This window comes from Neovison vison, chromosome 11 (assembly GCF_020171115.1).
Source record: "Neovison vison isolate M4711 chromosome 11, ASM_NN_V1, whole genome shotgun sequence".
NCBI lineage: Eukaryota > Metazoa > Chordata > Mammalia > Carnivora > Mustelidae > Neogale > Neogale vison.
In genome coordinates this window covers 112,901,817-112,923,923 of record NC_058101.1, presented here as the reverse complement: position 1 = coordinate 112,923,923, position 22,107 = coordinate 112,901,817, and the positions used below count along the sequence as shown (strand labels likewise).

Here is a 22,107-nt window from a genome sequence, read left to right as displayed (position 1 = left end):
AAATCTTTAAAAAAAGTAATAGCTAAATCATTGTTATGATTTATATGTATCAACTCATATACTACTCATAGCATCTTCCCCGTGAGGTAAATGATAATGTTAATCATTTATACAGCAAAGTAAAACACAGAAGGATATTGCCCAAAGTCACCCCTTTAGTAACAGCTCTGTGCTGTGGACCTGGCCTGGCTCTAGAGTCCGTACTCTCTATGGTATACAGTACCCTTATTTGACCCATGGAGTCTGTAGTGTGATATTTTGCTGCTCTTAGGGACTATTGAAATCTAAATGACTGTCAGCTTAGTTCCCTTCTACTGCCTATTTCTGCCTGCCCCTTCCTTCACACCATACAAACATCCACACACACCCCGCATAAATGCCCTATGGTCAAACGTTGTTGTAGTTACTAAATTTAGATTGTGCTTTGACTCGCTTTTCTGTCTTCTGGTTCTTTTCTCTGAAGTCAGTGCCTGTTTTTTGCCACCTTGCCCTGTCTCTTTTGTCACTGCCAACAGAGCTTATTACCCTCTAGTATTGTTCTACTTCATCTTGGAATCTTTCTCCTCCTTGTCACCTGTTACTTATCAGCATTGCATTGGGGCTGTAAAGCTATTAGAGCATGCTTCTCTTTTGGCCCAGTGAATGGAGAGTCACTTTTCTCAACTATGTTTATTTGTTCTGGTTGTTAGAGGTGGCTTCTTTATTACTGAAGAAGAGGTTTTTGCAAGCTACTGTACTCATACATTCTTAAACATTTATTTATTAAGCATCCCTGGGCCAAGTTCTATACAACTCCTAGGAAAACTGAGATTAGTAAATTGTAGCATGATCAGAAGGCTTGGAGTCTGCGGAAGTCTTACACATATCATGAATCTAAAACTCTTCAGTAAATCTTCAGATACATAGGTCTTCAGTGAAATGGTAATGATACAAACACATCATATTTGTATAAGGGTTTGCAGAGTATAAAATTTCTATTCATATGCTTCCTTGCTGTAGTCAGTGGTAAAATATCCACCATACACACAATATACATATACTAATTATATGAAAATTATACATTGTAATATTACATAATTGTATAAAAATTCAGTAGAATTGTTACCTGAATATAGTTTCTTAGTTTATTTCAGAAGGTTTGATTCAGGACATCTCTGTGATCTTAAATATCATTTTTATCCTAAGCTATGATTGGATATGAATTATTTTTTTGTATAAAATACATTATATTTTCATTTTTTGGATTCAAAGTTAAGACATTTCAGAAGGACGTATGCATTATTTACTTAGTAGAAATATTTCAGTTATTTTCTAATATGTGAAAACTCTGAATCATGGAAGAGAAATTTAAAAGACTTGTTAACAAGCCTTTAACATGTGCTATTGTCCTTGCAAAATTATTTTAAGCTCTATCTGCTGTCACACACTGAAAGATGTAAGGAAACAATGTGGCTTTGGCTAGAGCTTATCACTTCTCAGAATAACTTTGGTATATTATCTTTAGTGACATTTTAGGCTAGTTGGCCCACTTCAAAATATCCATTACAGAGATACCACAGATTGACTTAAACTTTGATGACTTACAGTTCCATAATTGTCTAATTTTGGAACTCCGAAAGTTTGGAATTCTAAAAACTCTAATTTTAAATTCTACCGGTATCCAGTGGCAGTTCTCTGTTCTTGAGGGGTAAATGAGAATAGTTCTGATACTTGTAATTAATAATGTTTATTTATTATTAAAATTATTCATAATATTTTGGCTTCTTATTTGCACAGACATTGTTAGAAAGAAATCTAGAAAAGTAGTATGTAACTTTTCTTGGAAATACACTCTACCTGAGCTATGAGGTTAATGTTCTTATAGAAGTACAATTAAATAGATACAGAAAGAACTAAGAGAATGAGAAATGCCAAAAAAAAAAAAGAAAAAAAGTAAAAACTTGAACTTAATGTGCCAATTTAGAAATTCAAATGAAAGAGTGAACACTCCAGAAGAGTTTAGAAAATTTTTAAGAATAAAGCAAGTGGATCACCCTATCATATTCACAGTGTATAGCTAAGGACAGGGCGGGAAGGGTGGTTTGAGACTAAAATGAAAAATCATTTTAGTTTTTCTGGTAGAAAAGGTCATTCTCATGTCAGAGTCTTCTATCTAATCTCTCTCCTGCTCAGTTTAACGCAGTATTTTTTTGTTTTTCAGTGAAGCTATTTAATTTATTCACATTTATTTAGTAAACTTACTATGTCCCTGTTTTATACCAGCTCTTCTGCCAAATGCAAAGGATCAAAAAGTTAGTAATCTCAATGAAGACTGCTGAAATTACTGTTTGCAAGGAGCCTTGTAAATGACTTGTTCTAAAGGCAGATCCTAATGAATTTATGAGTGTATAGTCACTCAGAGGGCGACATCCCTTAGATTGTCTAAAATCAAGGCCCTGAAACTGTATTGAATTTAAGAAGCTTGAAGCAGATTACAGGCTTCATCCCCAGAGATTTTGACTGTACAGTTCCATCCCTAATACAGTCTAACCACTGGCTCTTAGTGCTTGTTTATTTCATCACTCCAGGTAAATGTTAAGAAATCTTATTCAGCTATGTGGTACCCCTATAGAGTCTTAATCACGCAAGGGATGCTAAAATATGCATAAACATGAGGAGTTAAATCCAGGCAACATGTATAGTTACTAGCCATTCTGTCCTGTATACAGCCCATAAAGAAATAAGTGATAACAACTGATGTCAGCATGGAAAGAAAAGCTCCTGTGTTGCTTCGTATAAATTGTTTTCTCAGAGGAAATTAAAAGAGTAGGAAAAGTTTCCTTTATTTTTGCTTTAGGAAATATGTCATTCATTCCTACAGAAGGACTGGTTGACTTTTTCCCCATAATACAAACTGATTCTCTCTTATGCGTTAAATAGGCAAAGATACTGCATAATAGAATTTGCGTAGTTGGGGTCAGATTTTGACTCGGCCTAATGAATGTAAAGCCAGTCTAATCACTGTTCTGAGGAGCTACCTAATGCCCAGTAAGAGTGTGCTTCTCTAGCAGGGATGACCTGTGGATATGGACATTTGTTTTATTGCAATTGTAAAACAGACACTTTGGTGATTATTATTATTATTATTATTATTATTTGTATCATCATGGTTACCTATTTTCAGGAGGAGTTTAGATTGAGGAGTCTAATCTCCTTTATAAGTCATATATTTCATTTAGTGACGACCATTTCTTGACAGTGTAATATATACTCTAGTATAATTTTAAAACATCCACAAGTTGTCAGGTGGAATACCTGAAAGATTTGCTTAAGGAAATGTGGGCAACATTCTTGCGGTTGGACAAAATAGGGAGAAAAATAAAATATTGTGTGAAAGATGTTTTAAAAGCTTGTATTACAAAATATATTATATCTGAGACTTGGAGTCTTTTTTTTTTTTAAAATCAAAATAAGAACAGACTAAATTCTAACTAAATATTGTCTATGTAGGAGTCACAAGAGACAATATTAAAATTGACTTATGATTATGCATTGTGTGACCTCAGTAGAGCATTTGTAGACTAATTGAATGAAAATAGGTTTCTCTTAAATAGGGGTGCCTGGGTGTCTCAGTGGGTTAAGCCTCTGCCTTCAGCTTAGGTCATGATCTTAGGGTCCTGGGTTTGAGCCCCGCATCAGGCTCTCTGCTCAGCGGGGAGCTCATCTGTATCAAATTCTATCCTGAAATGTCCTATGGTGGTAGTATAACATGGCCAGTGGAGTGCATTCTGGATTTTCTACCTGTACTTGGACTTCAACTAGAGAAGCTGTGCTTTGAATGAAATGCATTCAAGTATAGCCAAGAGTTATAATACTGACCTACTTTGGGAATAAGAATTTGGGATTTTGCTTTACTTTTATTCTAGGTGAGATCATAAATCACTGCTCTATTATATTTTTCTGCAAAATGGAGTGTCAGGGTCCCTTTTTTCTGGTAATAATAATACAATGAGAATTAAGTTATGTAAGTATATATTGATCTTGAAGAATGTTCTTAATAAAACCATGTGTTTGGTTTCTGTAAGTGGTTATGATGAAATTTTTTGTCTAAAGCATTTCAGCTGTAACAATATTTGAGTCTATTTGTAGATACTCATGCTTGGTATTTTTGGTAAACTAAAGAAAATATATTATACAATGAGGGATTGTAATTAAACTAGTAGGAAATTTTGGTAGTTTGACATAGACCAGGTTATTATTTGTCTATCAGGAAACCTGAAAATTAAAAGACTTTATTAATGATTTTAATGTTGATATGATATAAAGCCAGTTTAGATGACCTATTAAGATCTGTGGAATTCTTTGATTTCTCAAGACTTTACTAAGGATGTCAAATTTCAGACACTGGCCTAGTTTTCTTAGTATCCAGTTTTATTAGGCATATACTACTGCAGCAAACATTTTTGGTGACTCTGAAATGGAAAATTGTAATTATCTGAATCGGACCTTCTATTAGTGCTATTTTTACAAGGCTGCTGTACCCCTACAAATGTTCCTTCTAAATAACTGGTTTCTTATAGCCATACTCATCAATATTGCTGCACATTTAACTGCTGGTCTCTTTCTTCAGAAGACACATAATTCAACAAGAAGAGTAGTGAGTCATGCCACATCTTGTTTTCATAGGAACACCAAAGCATAAGCATATGTCAGTGTTTGCTTTGGGGTAGGTTTCCCTAGAAAACAGGAGATCAGTGAGATGCTAAATTGCAATTTTATGTGACAGACAGCTGAAAACAAGGCCATGTGTGAAAGCAGCCAAACTCTTAGATGTTGTGCACGTCAAAACGGGAATAAAAATTACAGTGCAAGTTTAATTTCCTTAAATGTGGATCTCAACATTAATTGAGGTATGCAGCTCACCCACAGCCTTGGGTGTGGCCCATGAACATAGCTGCTAACTCTGATCTATAATTTTTATATTTTATTGCCATGTATGACTGGGTTTTTGGATTGTAACCGCTGATGTAAATGACAGAGAAGGAAACACATTGGCCATACATAACTTACCTGTTTTTGGCTTTGGCTATTTGCATCGTAACTTTTTTGTTGTTGTTGCTTACAGTACTTTAGTACTTGGCAGTACTTTCGGAGAAAGTTTTATTGTGCTGGATTTCTTCTTGGGGATTGGAAACAGAGCTTGTTCTCTGGACAGTCTGCGATAGTTTCTTATCAATGTAGGTTCCCTTGCCAGTGAACTGTGATGGTTTCGGAGGCATCTGAAGCACACACTATCCCCCAGATGTTACCTCTGAGGGCAGGTACACATAATTGCATGCTGTGGTGAGCCTAGGTGTTGTCCTTGTACCTTGGGTTCTGTAAAGTGCCTGAAGGGGAATTTAGAAAAGGAGAGTCATCGACTTTAACTCAGTAATTCAATACTTTCTCCTTCATCTAGCTTTTGAGAAACAAAGGTAGCCATCCCCTCGCCTGGGATTGTTGCTAGGTAAAAGAACTGTTCAGAAGACAAGTAGACTTGTCTTCATTTTCAAGCTGGGGATTTAGGGCTGATTCTATATATTGTGAGTGATTTGGAACACAGTTATCTTTCCCATTTCCCATTATCCCCAGGACTCCCTCTTTCTTTATGGTAACCAAGAACTGACATTTTCTGAAATTAAACTGATGAGTTGTCTTTCACAAAACTATATTGAGTTTAATGTTAGGTTCTTCTCTCATAAAAGCCTGGATCCTGGAAGAAGATTATAGTTGTCATTTATGTTCAGTTTCCTGTCATGGGGGGTAATAAATATCACAGCTGACACTATAATAGTGTCTGTTTATTTGGCAAGTACTATTTTGAGCACCTTACGGACATTTATTTTGTCATTTATTTTTCACAGTAACCCCCTGTAAGATAGATAAATATTTTTACTATTCTTAATCTTAGAAATGAGGAAGTGGAGAGCTTAAGTACCATACGCACTTAGTTAGACAGCTGTTAAATTAGGACCTAGGATTAGAATCTGGGCAATCTGCTTTTAACTCTGTGAGGTAGTGGACATTCTAGGAACTACACTACTTACCAAAGTGCCTAGGCTAATTTAGATGAATTTTAAAGATTTACCAATGGTTTACTTGTCTTTAAGGTCAATATTAGTGTTGGAGTTAGTCTGTTCTGAGTCTCCTCTACCTTGTTATCGGTAATGATACATTCCTAGAGGGATAAAATAATTAGCTAACATAGATAGATATTCATAATATCTATGAATAAGGTCACTGTATTATACAGACTGTGTTAGAGAGCTTTTTTTTTTAAGATTTTATTTATTTATTTGACAGACAGAGATCACAAGCAAGCAGAGAGAGAGAGAGAGAGAGAGAGAGGAGGGAAGCAGGCTCCCCGCTGAGCAGAGAGCCCGATGCGGGACTCGATCCCAGGACCCTGAGATCATGACCTGAGCCGAAGGCAGCGGCTTAATCCACTGAGCCACCCAGGTGCCCTGTTAGAGAGTTTTTCGTGTTCCCCTGAGCTTGAAGGAACTTTGTAGACCAGTCTAGGCTTCTACTAGGAAAGAACCCTGTAACAATGAATGATACAGCTCTTGTGTGAACATCACCACCAGGCAGCCCATTCCAGTTAGACAACTCTAATTAAGTCTTTTAATTAAAATCTTACTGTTGGTATTCAGCTAGAACATTTTTAGAAAAGCGGCCAATAGAGTTAAATATCAGAATAGTTATGGAAGAAGAGAATCATTGTTAATTTAAAAGGAATCAGGAACTTTGGCGCCAAAGCTATACAAGTACTTTTACACTTATTGTAAATAGTTTTGTTTTGTATTTTTCTTAAGATCACAGTATAGAGCACATTGTGTGTTTTTCTGTGGACTGATTCAGATCCTTTGTGAGGTCTCAGTTCCTACTGTGAATCTAATAAAAAGAGAAAGTAAATATGATAGGAATCATCGATTCCTGTTCTCTAGAGATCTTTTCGGGAGTGCTTAGCACCAAGGAGAGGGAGATAGCAGATTTGAGGATGTGTTTTTCTCTCATTAAAGAGCCTAATATAGTTCAGATTATTTGTGTTAAGAGTTAGTACTTGCTGGAGAATGTTATTGTTGGAACAATACATATAGCAACCTAGGGTCAGCATGTCTGTTCTTCTCAGTGATTATAATTCTGTCAAAAGCAAATTTAGTGAGATTGAACTTTACAGATATGCCCTTGCTAAAGTCCCATGTTAATTATTGTTATTATTTTGTTTGTTTATTTTGCTCCTTTGAGCATATTATCGAATGCAGTGTTTTTCAGAAGTTAAAACTAGTTTAATATTGTTTTATGAATGAGTTGCTTCAATTCAGTGAGCCACTATTTGTGTGACCACTATTAACTAACCATTGTGTTTATTATATAACCTGTCAAACTTGCTGACCTTTGTTCTCTGCCTTTGAGGAAAGATTGGTGTTTCTCAAACAAAGGCTTATTATGCATTTAGTTTTTTGAGTCAGGACCAGCATCTCCTTGCCCTCCCTTCTTTGTTTTGTAAATGAAATGCTTTAGAACAATATATTTTAATGAATTACACATAAAAGTTTGTGTCTTATTGGTTCATATTTGGACCAGGTAGGTCATGCTATAAAATATATTTCTGACTCTGTATTGTGATAAAATGTTTTACACTGATGGTCTACACTATTTTATACATTCTTGGCAGTACCTGGATACTGGTGCCAGTTTTAACTGTTTGTTCCTGGTCTACAACGAAATAAGTACTGAAATTGAGAATAAGCATTTAGAAATTTTTGAAGCAGTTTAACATTTGATCAGGGGATTTGTCCCATGGAAAGGTGTAGACCAGTTTGGGTGTTACTGAACTGACACGATGAGTCAATGTACGTTATGAGTTGTGTGCTGTTTTGAAGCAGTATTCAAGGATCATTTCCTGATGTATTAGATTTGACCAGTGGTGGAGGGAATTAATTCTCTCAGGACAATAAGCTTACCTTTTGGTAAAGTAGGTAGACTGTGTTGCTAATTTGCTACAGTTTCAGATTTTCTTCCTTTCATAACAGAGGTCTTAGGGTGGATAATATAATTTATAAGGTTTTATGTCATCTCTTTGTTTAAAAAAAAGTAACACTTTGTTAACATTAGGAAGCTTTGGAAATCTAATGTGTCCTAAATTTCACAAAATCTATTCAATTATGAATCAGAAATATAAGCAATACTGTTTTACTTTACAAAGAAAATTTAGTGTCTATAAATAAAGTTTCTTAAAGGAAAAATTGAATGCATTTTGGTCCTTTCTATGTGATGGTACATTGTGATAATTATGTGTTAATTACAAATAATAAAAGAACTTAATGAACACATTTATTTATTTATTTATTTATTATTTCATTTTTACATGCCTAGCATGGAGCCCAGTGTGGGCTTGAACTCATGACTTTGAGATCAAGACCTGAGCTGAGATCAAGAGACAGACATTTAACTGACTGAGCCACCTAAGTGCCCCCAAATGAACAAATGTTTAAATGTTTGTTGGCTTTAAATTTTCCCTTTTTAGATTTGGACATTATTATCATATTAAATATTTTGAACTAATTTAATGAGATTCAGTGATGAGGATATTGGACAAGATTCTACAGTGAACTGATAAATGTGGAATTGGGGTCTCATCTTAAAGTAATTAAATAAGGATAAACTTGATCTACCTATGACTAAAATAACCACTTTTGATCATTAATTTTTAAGTTCCTGGACTCTGAGTAACTACTTCCAGATTTTTAAAAGACCTAAGCAGACTCCAGATTATTTTTTGAGGGTTAAATAAATGGAAAAACCTAAGTTGAGATTATAAAGAATGAAAAGTTTTCATTCCTGTGCTCTCCACAAGACAGCAGACTGACTTTGTTTTCCTAATAAGGCTGTGCTAAATACTGGAATGCTTGTCCTTTTGAATTTTATTGAAATACCTAAAAATACCCACTTTACAAAAAAAAACAGTTTGTAGTTTCATGTGTTTAGCCTAGACAGAAATAGAAAAAAGAGCTATATCTGGAAGTTAGTGACAAAATGATGCCTCCAATATTAGTATAGGACAGAGAACATATAAATGTGAACTTCAAAGAGCATTATCTTATAGTTGGATTGTATGAAGAACACATTAGGTATTTTGCTATCTTCCATTTGTATTTTGTTTATCTCGATATATTTAAGATTTGGGGCAAGTTTCAGTCTCCCTTTCTTCCCCTTCTTTTATGGTTAATAAGTAGGCTTATACTGTTCAAACATATATACAGTCTAATTTATTGCTCAACACTGTGTTTAGATCTAATCTTCTTTCATTTCCGATGTGGATTTAACTTTCTTACAAAATGAAGTGCTGTGTCCTGCTCACTTAGAGGAGTAGAAGACCAGGTTCTTTTATTGGCAGAAAGTAGTTCATGTACTCTGGCTCCCAGTGCTTTCTCTGGCTGTGCCCTCACTGTCCTAGCCCCAGTCTAGCCCCACTGGCACATTCATGCCTCAGACACTTGACATTGCCATTTTGTTGGTGTGGAGTTCCCTACTTCAAGTTCCTGCTCAGATTTCCATCTCAGGTAGGGAGGCCTTCTCTGACTCCTTTACATAGAATAATATATCCCTGTCCTTATCTTGCTTTGCTAGACTCTGTTTCACTTGTTACTGTGTGATATACTTGTTTTTAATTTGCCTCTCCCAAATAGAGTATTAGCTCTCTCAAAGTAGATAGTGTGTTTCATTTATTACTGTTGCCCTGCTGCCTGCCACAGCTTGGTGTGTTAGGGGTTCCAATGAATATTTGTGGGATTAATTAATAAATTAATGAAATAAATTAAGGAAGTTGTAACACGGGTATTGTCCATGAACTTGAAGTGACATTGGGTATAGGACATACTGGTCAGGAATGAGAAGGTGTTTGGTTAAAATAACCCGTGTTAATATAGAAGGCCATACTAATAACAAATCTGGTGGTTAACAGGAACTAGACTCTGACCATAACATAATGGTATGTGTGTATGTGTGTGTGTATTTGATTGCTTATTAAAAAATTAAGGGCTGATTCAAAAAGAATTGAATACTATCAAAAATGTATTAGTCAATGACTAAGTATGTATGTGGGTATATTCATGTACGTAGGTATATATATTCAGTGCCCTGGTGTATGTATGAATATGTAGCCAAAACCTCATTGAAGAGATACCATCATGGTTATTTCTGTAATCTTCGATGCTCAGAATACACCACTCTATCACAGGGATAGGTCAGACCTGTAGTCTAATTCATTCTGGATTATTGGTAGCATATCACCATTGATGGTTGTAATGGGAAGACTATGATGCGTGTTCCTGTATTTTACCAAGATTGTGAAGAAGACAAAATAGAAACATGTAGTTCTTGACATATGCACAGGAAGATCTTGTGATGTGGTATTTTGGAATCTACACTGCTAATAACTTCAGAAGCTGGTTGCAATTTTGAGTACAATACTCAGTCTGTCATCATAGATGATGTTCATTAAGGAGCTTCTAGCTCCATCTTGCTGGAAAATAAAGTTATTAGAGAATTCTTATTGCTATGGGGGAAAATGTGCTTCTTCTCTGGAAAAATATGGAAGAATAGATTGGAGGCTCTGTAATCTAAAAAGGCAGAGAGTTAGAGCTGTTTATAAAGCCTGTGGAGAACTTGAAATCTTGGTTCTCCCATTTCCAAATTCTAAATTGTGGCCAAATTCTTTAACTCATTTAATCTTCTGTTTCCTATATTTAAAGTGAGAATAGAATTACTCTCTCAGGAAGAATTGGTGAGCTAATTTTTATAATGGGCCAAGTGAAATTTTCGGCATTTGTTGATACTCAGCAAGTGGTATTTTTTCATCCATTTCTAATTTGTCATTGTTTTCTCTTGAAACGTATCCTGGTAGATAATTCAGTTTGATTATAATAGTATATAATAAAAGACAAAATAATTTCTAGAACTTAAGGGTCAAACCTTCTGTATAAGGAGTAGGAAAGTAGTATCTATTACTGCTGACTTTGTGTCATTTGCAAAGATGTGTATTTGTGACCCCATTTTATCCTAGAAACAATTTCTCAAGGGAAGGACTATCATCCTTGTTGTATCAACAAAGAAACTATAGAGTAGCTGATTTATTTTTTGGTAACCTAGACTTGCAACCTTCATTTAGCTATTTCTCAAAGAATTCCTCTATCAATGAAGATTTTGATAAGAGAAAGCCTGAATATGAAAGGCAGGCTCTCTGTCTTTTTTGGGCTTTAAGCTTTTCTTAAAAGGAAGAAAAAAAAATAAGTAAAGATTAAGCCTATGAATTGTGCCTGTTTTTGTATTACTTTTAATCCTACTCTCCAGCATCTGATGCTTATCAGGGTTTTCCTGAAGCAGTGATTTTTATATGCATTGCTAGGTGTCTTATAAAAATCTAGTTATGCGTATAGTTTGTTATTGATGCCTACTTTCCTAATACGAATGTTAGCCACATTTGTTATTTAAGGGTATTTTAATAGTATCACTGAAAGAGCCAGAAAAATGTAGATGTATAAATGGAACTCCTGAATTTTCACAGGTAGATTATTTACTTTGTAAATCCTGTCATTTTTGTATTAGCAATGAAGGATTATGTTGATAAAAAGAAATATTTTTTTTCTACCTCATTGGAGCTGGGACAGAAGCCATATATATATATATATTTTTTAAACTTTTTATTTGAGAGAGAGAGCAGGAGAAGGGGGAGGGGCAGAGGGAGAAGCAGATTCCCCACCAAGCAGGGGATTCTACAAAAGGCTGGGCCCCAGGACCGTGAGATTGTGACCTGAGCCAAAGGCAGACACTTAACCAACTGAGCCACCCAGGCACCCCAAGAAGCTATGTATGTATGTATATATATATATATATATATATATATATTTTTTTTTTTTTAAGATTTTATTTATTTATTTGACAGAGAAAGATCACAAGCAGGCAGAGAGGCAGGCAGAGAGAGAGAGAAGGAAGCAGGCTCCCCGCTGAGCAGAGAGCCCGATGCGGGCTCGATCCCAGGACCCTGAGATCATGACCTGAGCCGAAGGCAGTGGCTTAACCCACTGAGCCACCCAGGTGCCCCCCCAAGAAGCTATATTAAATAGAAGTGGTGTGTGCACAGTGCCCAAAGAAAGATACAGACCTGGTACGTTTTCAGACAATGCAACTCTGTTATCAGTTGCTTGTTTATATCAGTCTTGAAAGTATTACCATCCATGCCTGATGTGAAATAAAGTACAGAGTTTTTTGGAGAAGAGTGGGAAAGAAGGAAATTAGACTTTTCAACTTCCCTTACAGAAATGCGAGGTGCATCCTTTTTAGTTGCTCCTTTAGAATTTTTTCTTTAGTTGTATTACTAATAGTTCCATTTACAATATGTAGAAGAAGATGAGAGAGGTTTTTAGTAGCCTTTATCGTGTATTAGCAAATGATCTGAGGTGCTGAGTAGTGGAGTTAAAAATAGTGCTTAAAATGTCATTTTTAATCCAATAACATTATCTCTGTCTCTTCACCAAGCTTCAGTATCAGTTTTATGTGGTGTGAATTTTATTTGAATGGGTAATTTGGAAGTTTAGATGGGTCACTCAATTACCAGTAGACGGATTAAAAGGAATTAACAAGTAGTGCCCAGCAACTACAGAAAGAATGATGAGAAGCTAAACTCTGATTTCTTATACCTGTCAGTGTCTAACAAATTGTAATTAGGGTTTTTCTATTATGCAGAATAATTGTGAGGCTTAGAGTCCAAAAGAGCCATGCTCATAATAGGGTTATTTCCCAGAAGGTTTGTTATAATCAAAACCATAAAATGATCGACACCAGACGTTGGTCACATTTAGCCCCCAACCTGTTTATATGAATAAAGTTTTATTGGAACACAGCCAGGCTCACTCGCTTACATTTGTATCATCCTTCTTATTCTAATGACAGACCTTTAAATAGTTAAATTGAGATCCTGTGACCCACAAAACCTAATGTAGTGACTAGCCTGTTTAGTAAAGTTTGCAATTTCTTAACAATGGGGTTTATAAAATAGATTCCGTATTTAAAACTTCTAATGAAAAAGAATTTTACCAATAATAAGAATGCATTATCCTGAACTTTGAAATTCCTTTTATTTAAACTTGAGCATATCTAAAATATTACACAATTTCTTTAACATTCTTCTTGGTAGAAGTTCTTTTATAAATACTAGTTAGAAAAATGCATTTCTTTTTTCCTTCAGTGGTTCTGAGGTTATTTTGAGTGTGGACATGAGGCAGAATTGACAGACCTAATATTCCCTGTTAAAAATGTTCTTGTGGAAATAAACGTTGAGTAAAACAACAACAAAACTTCTTCCATCTAGAATCAGGTAGAAAAGTGTGAAATTTTGCATTGATCACTGTATAAAACTATCTTATTTATTGCCTTCTTATCAGCCTCCTTCATTAGAATGTAGATTCCATGCAGGGAACTTTGTCTTGTTTACTACTGTATTCCCTCTAGTTGGAACAGTGCCTGCCGTTCAATAAATACTGATGACTGGACAGAGGAAAGGGTGATCTCAAGTGAAAGATGTCAAGTAACATATAAACCTGTCACCAAAACTAGTTATTCAAATTGATCAGTATTCAGTTTGCATTTCTGAAGATCTTAATAGCATTGAATTTGTGAACTTCAACCATAAGATAGCCACATACCATGAGAAGAAATATTTGTTAATCTCTTGGCTCCTTCTGGGTGAGTTGGCTATATTTGAGGGAGGAAAGTGTGGACACTGGCGTGAAACTTGGCATTAGTAGTCCAAATTATTTAATATTTCTGGACTTTATTTTTGAAATTAAGCAGTGTATTGTATATAAGGCCTTCAGTTCAGTGTCGAGTTCCTGGTGAGGCCCCAGTAAATGGTAATGTAACGTAATGCTGATACTCATACTGTCATTTTTTATATAATGGGAAATACTTGATCATTTTAAATTTGCCTGATGTTCTCTATTCTCCCCCCACCTCCAAACCTCCACCCTACCCCTAACAAGTGTCCCATGAGGTCAGGCAAGCTCAGTAGAAGTCCTTTCCTTCTTTCCTTCCACTTTTCCTCCCACCCTCCCTCTTCTGTATGTTTCTGGCTTGATTTAGAATTGGTTGATGACAGTTTCTTCTCAAACCCCATCAACTGCTATGACCATCTAAGAAGGATCTTAAAACAAAAGGCCCTCATCCTTCTGTATGGAAGTATTTATCAAGTGGCATCTCTTTGTTCTGGATTTACCAGAGCCTCTCCCCGTTTTAAGCCAAGCCCATGCAGAAGGGGTCTCAGGTACTCAGATGGGCTAGCGCAGTTCCCTTGCTTCTGTGTTCTTCCCTTCTTTCTCTCACTGTTCAGAATCTGTCCAGCTTTGGGTTCTTTCTCCCTTTTGGAAGGAAGAAAAAGTACTGTTTCAACAGTCCCCAAGGGCGCCTGGGTGGCTCAGTGGGTTAAAGCCTCTGCCTTCAGCTCAGGTCATGATCTCAGGGTCCTGGGATCTAGCCACACATCCAGCTCTCTGCTCAGCGGGAAACCTTCTCCCTCCTCTCTCTCTGCCTGCCTCTCTGCCTACTGGTGATCTCTAAAAACAAAAAACAAAAAACAAAAAACAAAAAAAAACAAAAAACAGTCCCCAAAGGTAAGATAGAAAAGAGCGAGAGAGAAATCAGAAGTGAAACTATGTGTATGTGGTGAGCACAGTTTTTTAATAGCTAAAAGGTATTATGATATAAGTTTTTTGTACTTTATTTAGAGAAAATTTAATCCTTACAGATAATTAATGAATTGTTTAGAAAAAAGCATGAAGATATTGCCGTAAGTGATTGAAATGTTTAAGGTTTGAGTTTGCAGTAGAGTAGACTGACTGGAAGTACAATAAAATATGGGGAAATTGTTTAAGGAGACATCCCTCTACACACTTGAGCACTCACTTTTTCCCTCTGGAGTTGCTTTGTTATTGCAAATTGACAACTTTGCAATTAAAGTGATTAATGATGTACCCTAGTGTTTATGGGTCTTGAGGTCAGTGAGCCCAAAGATGGCCATGCTGTGGGAAACTTAGATAGAGCTCATCTCACAGAAGAGGAACTTAAAAATCCTCCTGTTTTCTGTATGATTGTTTATGAGTTAAGCATATTAGATATGGTTGAAGGAGTCACCAAGACATAATGAGTAATGTGAATTATCTTTTATCAGTCTAGTTCTGTTGCTTAGTTCCTCATTCTTAAACACCAGTGTGAACATTTACTGGCTACTTTTTTTAAACTAAGAGCACATTATTTTATAAAGCAGTATTAGAAAAATACATTAATTCAGTATATAACTTAAATATAACACCATTCATAGGATGTCCATAAAATGCAGTTTTATTTGATTCTTTTGAACCTAATCCCTGATAGAGCTATTGCTTATTTATGGCGTTATTTTTCCTATATATTATTCTAACCAGCGCATCACAATTCTAGTTTCTAATAAAATCCATTATAACATAGAAATAGTTCAGCTGTGTAGCCAGAAGTTCTCAAACTGGTTGCAGTGCACCAGGGATTGTTACTTTGGATGCTGCTCTCCCAAAAATCAATCAACTTTCAAAGTAGATTGTTCTAGCCACACTGATGGCTTTGTTCTTTGAATTCCATGAGCTGAGGAGAGTACTGGGCCAGGGCACTAGTCTCTCACCATCATGGCTTAGTCCTGTACAGTGGCTTCACACTATGAGGAGAGAGAACAATAAGCAAATTGTTGAGCCATGGCACTAAGCCATTGCCAGGATCTCTGCTGGTTTGAAACACAAAGTACACAAAAGTGACTTGTGATGATCACTGTGGTTGAAATGGAGATATATCACCCTGTTGTGTATTTCCCAGGATTTGGAGAGAAAAATGTGGGAATAATTTTTAATAATTATACCTCAGTTTTTAAAACTGCTTATCTATTTAAACGTCTTTTAAAAATGATTCACTTTGAAGTAATCTCTGACATTTCTAAAGTAAAGGAGCAGATGATCAGTATAATGTATTTCTTTTTTTTAAAGAAAGACAACTGTAAAAATCTTAATTTTGAGAAATAGTTTTTCTTATTCACATATTAGGATTTTCTCCTTGGAATATAGGAAATACATTTTTTGGTTTGGTGAAGAAAATAGGATTTTCCTCCCTTAAACAGTGATTAAATTATTCTAATAACCTTTGGGTAGCTTATTTAAACACAGTTGAAGAAAGCACTAGTTTGATAAAGAATATATTCGGTATGACAAAAGGTTTTAAGGATTACATGGATTATAATATTTCTTTTCCTTTATTTTAGCCACTTGCAGGAGGCTTAAGTAAACATTTCAGACTTACAAAGATTTACTTTCTTTACTGTTTCTTTAAAATAGCATTTCCCAGAGGGTTTTTTCCTTCTTTAACTCCAGTCTTGAGAAAGGTTTCCTAAATAAATAAGTATTCTAAATACATTAGTATGCCATACTTGAAAGGGGTATGGACAACAGTCTGCAATATTTTTTTCTTTAGGCATTAAAGGCTCTGAGAAGTTCTGTGCCTAGCATACTTAAATATTACAGCTATCTTTGGTAACAGAATCTCTTTTTTTGTTTTGTGTTTTGAAAAGTCACTTTCCGTGAAACATACTTTGAGAAGTAGTTTTACTTGCCATAAAAAGAGCACATGTATGTTTTATGAAACAGAAGACACAAAAGAGAAAAAACAAATATTCATAGAGAGCCTTTACTAAAATGTTAGTCTGTTTCCATCTACTTTTTCCATGCACTGACCATACTGGATATTCTATTTTGTATCTTCCTTTTTTCACTCAATATCATAAAGTAGGCATGTTCTCACGCAATTTAGGATTCTTTCAAAGAATGGTTTTAATCATTGCATTTTCCTATTGTGGTTTTATTGCAATTAACCATTTCCTCATTGTTGTTTATTTAAACTGTTGTTTCCAGTTTTTCACTATATAAGTTACATTGTAGGGAATGAATATCTTTATACATAAAGCCCTTTCCTTAATTCCAGGTTGTTTCCTTATGATAGATTCCCAGCAGCTGATTATTATGTCATAGGGTATGAGCTTTCTTCAAGGCTTATTTATTTATTTATTTATTTACTTAATTTATTTATTTGACAGAGAGAGCACAAGTAGGCAGAGAGGCAGGTAGAGAAAGGGGGAAGCAGGCTTCCTGCTGAGCAGAGAGCCTGATGCAGGGCTCTATCCCAGGACCCTGAGACCATGACCTGAGCGGAAGGCAGAGCTTAACCCACTGAGCCACCCAGCTGCCCCTCTTCAAGGCTTTTTATAAACAAATGCCAAATTATTTTTCAAGAGAGCTATATTAATATATAGTTTTTCCAGCAACATGCAGTCTCACAAACATTATGTATTAACATTTAAAAAAACTCTACACACTTGAGAGCAAAAGGTGGTATATCTTATTTTGTTATTTTATAAATAATTAATGAAGTCTGACTTGTTAAAAACCTAGTACCAATGCTGTTCATTAATTTTGCAAATTTCATTTGTCATGTATTTTAATTTCTCAAAGCACAGTAGTTTGTGTCATAAGAGTATGCACTTTTACTTAAATGTACATGTAAGTTAAAATACACTTAAATAGAAGATAAATACACTTAAATACTGATCTTATAAAAACGTAATTAATGCATGTTCTAGGTACATATACTGTGTGTTTAAAAAAAAATTGGGAAAATTTTTCCAAATATTTTTAATGTGGACAGTTTGACTTCTCTACTCCAAAAAGCAAAACCACATTCTAAAATGAGGGCCATTTTAGGTGAGCCTGGGTGGCGAAGTCAGTTGAAGGTCTGCCTTCAGCTTGGGTCATGATCCTGGGGTCCTAGACTTGAGCCCCGCATAGGGCTCCTTGCTCAGTGGGGAGCTTGCTTCTCCCTTTTCCACTCCCTCTGCTTGTACTCTCTCTCTCTGTCAAATAAACAAATAAATAAAAAATTTTCAAAAAGTCAAATTAAAAAGAATTTTTAATTAAAAAGTAAAATGAGGGCCATTTTAAATAGAAGAGTTAAAAAAATTATATGGCTTTGGGGGGGCGCTGTCACAGAGCGGAGTGAAGGGCGGGTTCAGAGCCGAGAGGTGGGTCTGTCTGGAGGTCAATTCCAGGGACAGCTTGACAGTGACACTGGAGTGGAACCCTGAAGAATCCACGGGGACCTGGGTGGCTCAGTGGGTTAAAAGCCTCTGCCTTCGACTCAGGTCATGATCCCAGGATCCTGGGATCGAGCCCCACAATGGGCTCTCTGCTCGGCAGGGAGCCTGCTTCCCCCTCTCCCTCTGCCTGCCTCTCTGCCTACTTGTGATCTCTGTCAAATGAATAAATAAAATCTTTTAAAAAAATTATATGGCTTAAATTATGAACGCCTATAAATTTTCAGAGGTCAGATGAATACTTGCATGTCGTAACAAAGTAACTTTAAGCAAATCTAAGTTTCAATGATTTTATGACTCACTTGGTGGTTATTTAAATATTTAAACCCAAGGAACCAATTTTTATTGCACTGAGGGCCAACTACTTTATTTGACAGTTCTTTATAAGTAAGTCTGTTTTTCCCCTACAAAATGATGTTTTGTTTTTAATGTTTAATGGACTTAATTCTGGGATTTTGAGGGTGTGTTATCCATTTTTTTTTAAAAGATTATTTATTTGACAAACAGAGATCACAAGTAGTCAGAGAGGCAGGCAGAGAGAGAGGAAGGGAAGCAGGCTCCTTGCTGAGCAGAGAGCCCGATGCGGGCCTCCATCCGAGGACCCTGGGATCATGACCTGAGCCGAAGGCAGAGGCTTTAACCCACTGAGCCACCCAGGTGCCCCATTTCTTTTTTTTCTGACTGCTTCTCTTAGTTCAGGTAGTTGCACTTGTGAGACTGAATCAGAAAGCAAGCAGGGCAAATAGATTCAAGTTTCAGATTTTAAGTTCTTCTGTTAATTCAAGATTTCAAGCAGTACAGTATTTTTGTTGAGCTTTCAGTGCATAAAGTATTTTAGGACTATTATTATTCTGTGCTTTCTCAACAAAGTAAGAGGTTGGATTCCAAAATTAAGTAAACTAACCATTCTGAGCTTCTCGTTGTTATTGTTGCTAACATTGGTTAAGAACTAACACCTAGGAAAAGCTAAGGGGTTTGTTTTCATAGACATAGGGATATATGCATTTTATTCTGTTTGGAATCTTGGTGACTGTTAAATATCAAGTTCTTTTTTATAAATTATTTTTACATTGCTAGAAGAGTTCCATGTACCTTTAAGTGTCCAGATGAAAAAGAAAACCACCCTATTATGGCAAACTTCCAATAATGTCTTGGGAGATTTTAATAAGTAGATCCTTTGTGATTGCATCTCATTGTGAAATTTCAATGAAAGGAAGATTCCACTGTTCTGTACTTGAACTTGTTTCCTTTGCTTATTATAATAACCCTATAAGCTAAAAGAGAAATTGTCTATTTGAGAGTACACATGGAAAGTTATGCAACTTCACAGAGTATAATTCTATATTGTGGTAACCGAATGTCAACATCCATTGTAGCCTCTCATTAGGTCAGCCAATTATTCAGTTGGTGCTTGCCCTAACTAACCAATTTAATTGTTACTGGAAAATTCAGTTGCTATTAAAAATGATCAGAGTTCATTATTATAGAGATCAAATATCCTATGGTAGTTTCTTTTGTTGGCAATCTGTTCTCTCTATAAGTAAAATAATCTCATGGTCTGTAGTTTAAAATTGTTATCACTTATTTACCTACTATAGTTACATTTCTTGAATCTTGTACTTGATATTGCAGCCTGTATTATAAGAGGAGTCACATTGCTTCTGGCATTATTAAACGTAATATGTACCTTAATATTGGGTAAATTATTAGAAGCTTTCCCAATCATTTAGTTACTGTCCTTGACTGCAGGTAGTATATTATAATATGTAAGAATTGTCAGCCAGCTGTATATCCTATGTAATTTACTTACTCTAAACGTTGAAATACCTCATCTGAAAAATGGGGATAAGGATAGTTGCTACTTTGGTTATTTGTCATGATTATATGCAATAGTTGCTCCAAATCAATTATTGTTACTGTTAGTCTATGCTAACCAAAGAGCGAATAATAATACCAAAAAAAAGCATATATTGGAAATACCTAATTTGAATTGGAAATAGGTTCTGTGCATGGAGTTCTGCCCTTCTTTCCTTGGTCTCTCCTTTCTACTCTTAGTACTGATGACATATTACATGCCAGGCACAGTGTTGGTATAGACACAAATGGGATATGGTCATTTCCTTCACTGAAATTATAGCCTAATAGAAGAACTTAAAGTTTAGTTTTAACATAACAAATACATTACCTTGTACAAGCACTTAGGAATATAAACACAAAATAAATACTCATTCAGTGACTCCATTCAACCAGAACTTACTATCTTCACAGAGACCAATATCCTGTGGTCATATTCCTGGGTGTTAGAAGAAAAGGCAGATACCAGTGGAGATAGAGGTTCAGATTAGATTTCAGGAACCACTCAAGGATGAGAAAGTCATGTTTATTATACTTTTCAGTTTTGGGTGGAGAATAACCATAACTGAAAGCTTAAACACGGGTGCATGAGGAAGCACAATTGGTGTTTGTCTGTCTTCATTTGAGTGTGTAGAAAACTAATGAATATCCAGTGTGTAAGGATATACGTACTTGCAGCATTTGAGTTACAGGAGTTAATTAGTAGAGAAGAATAGTCAAGACTATGAATTATGAAACTATAAATATTTAACATATTAAGGTATATACTAATAAAATTATATTAATAAGTTATTTGTAAAAACTTATGGTTATTTTCCCTTTTTTCTTTCTTTCTTTCTTTTTTTTTTTCTCCCCCTTTAGGGCATCTGCTACACCCAAGCCTGAGCCAGTTGCCGTGCAGAAGGTGTGTTTCTCATCTGGTATCACTAGGTACCACTTGATTGTCCCTCCTGAATCACTGTCATTTCCATTCTTTGTCTTAAGCCATACTGACAATTTATAGTTTCAATACAGTTTTCCTTACAATTCTTTTCCTTTAAAGATTGTGGGGGTGAGGGATGGAAATCAACACATTCTTAATTGACATGTATAATTATACATGTATAATTATAAATTATACATTTATAATTTAATATAATTATTAAAACATGTTTTCTTTTGCCATATATTATCTAACTTATATCCATATTTCTTACATTCACATTCAACTTTTATTTTGTCTATGTTTATTCACATTTTTTAAAGAGAGTAAAAAAGTGGTTCCAGAAAATGAATATCACAAGTCTTGATAACATTTTATTAGTAATATTAATAGGTTTCTAATTACATTTTCAGAGTATTCTAGATTAGGTTATTGGCAAGTACCTTTCTTCTCTCATATATATTTTTAAATTGTCCCAAACCATTTTTCATACACAGCTGGCTTATACTTTGGGGGGTTTTCTCCTTAATTTTATTTGTACCTTTCCACTGAATTACTTATATTGATTTGCTGAGACATAAGTTACTTCCCTCCCCCCAATTAACTTTATTATTTCTACAAGATTAATTTAGATTACTTATTTTTTCTTAAAATGAGACATAATAGGGTCACCCTTGTAGGTTTTTAAAAGAATTTGATTGTTGTTCTTTTGGGATGGTAGGGTGAGTAGGAATTTATTATTGAATGTCACAGAAGCTTAACCTTTTGTTTTGTTTTAAACTTCACACTTTCTTTGGGATAAGGATTTGCAAACACAAACTATGTTAATTTTAGGAGGAATTGATCTTTCTTAGTAATTAATGTTTCTTTGATAAACAACAATAAAGAAACATCCAAGGTCATTTTTCTTTTAAAACAACTATTAACTATTTTGGAAGAGGAAAAGAATTTTTATTCCACCTCCAAAGAGTATCTCAAAACATTCCAGAGAGAAAAACAGGTGGATTTTTGAGATTTTTCTTTTAAGCAGTATCTTTATTCAAAATAATCATTAGAATGTGCACATTTTTAGTTAGATGAGAAAATGATCTTTTCC

General features: G+C 35.1%; 1 protein-coding gene across 4 annotated transcripts in view; it reads left to right on the top strand.

The window, feature by feature from the left end:
- The window catches only part of PDLIM5 (PDZ and LIM domain 5), a 204,400-nt gene that overhangs the window by 91,217 nt on the left and 91,076 nt on the right, over positions 1 to 22,107 (top strand). For all 4 annotated transcript variants that reach the window (XM_044224465.1, XM_044224464.1, XM_044224467.1 and 1 more), the window contains exon 4: positions 20,951 to 20,993. In XM_044224465.1, coding sequence (XP_044080400.1) covers positions 20,951 to 20,993 — 43 coding nt within the window. The remainder of the gene's footprint in view (positions 1 to 20,950; positions 20,994 to 22,107) is intronic.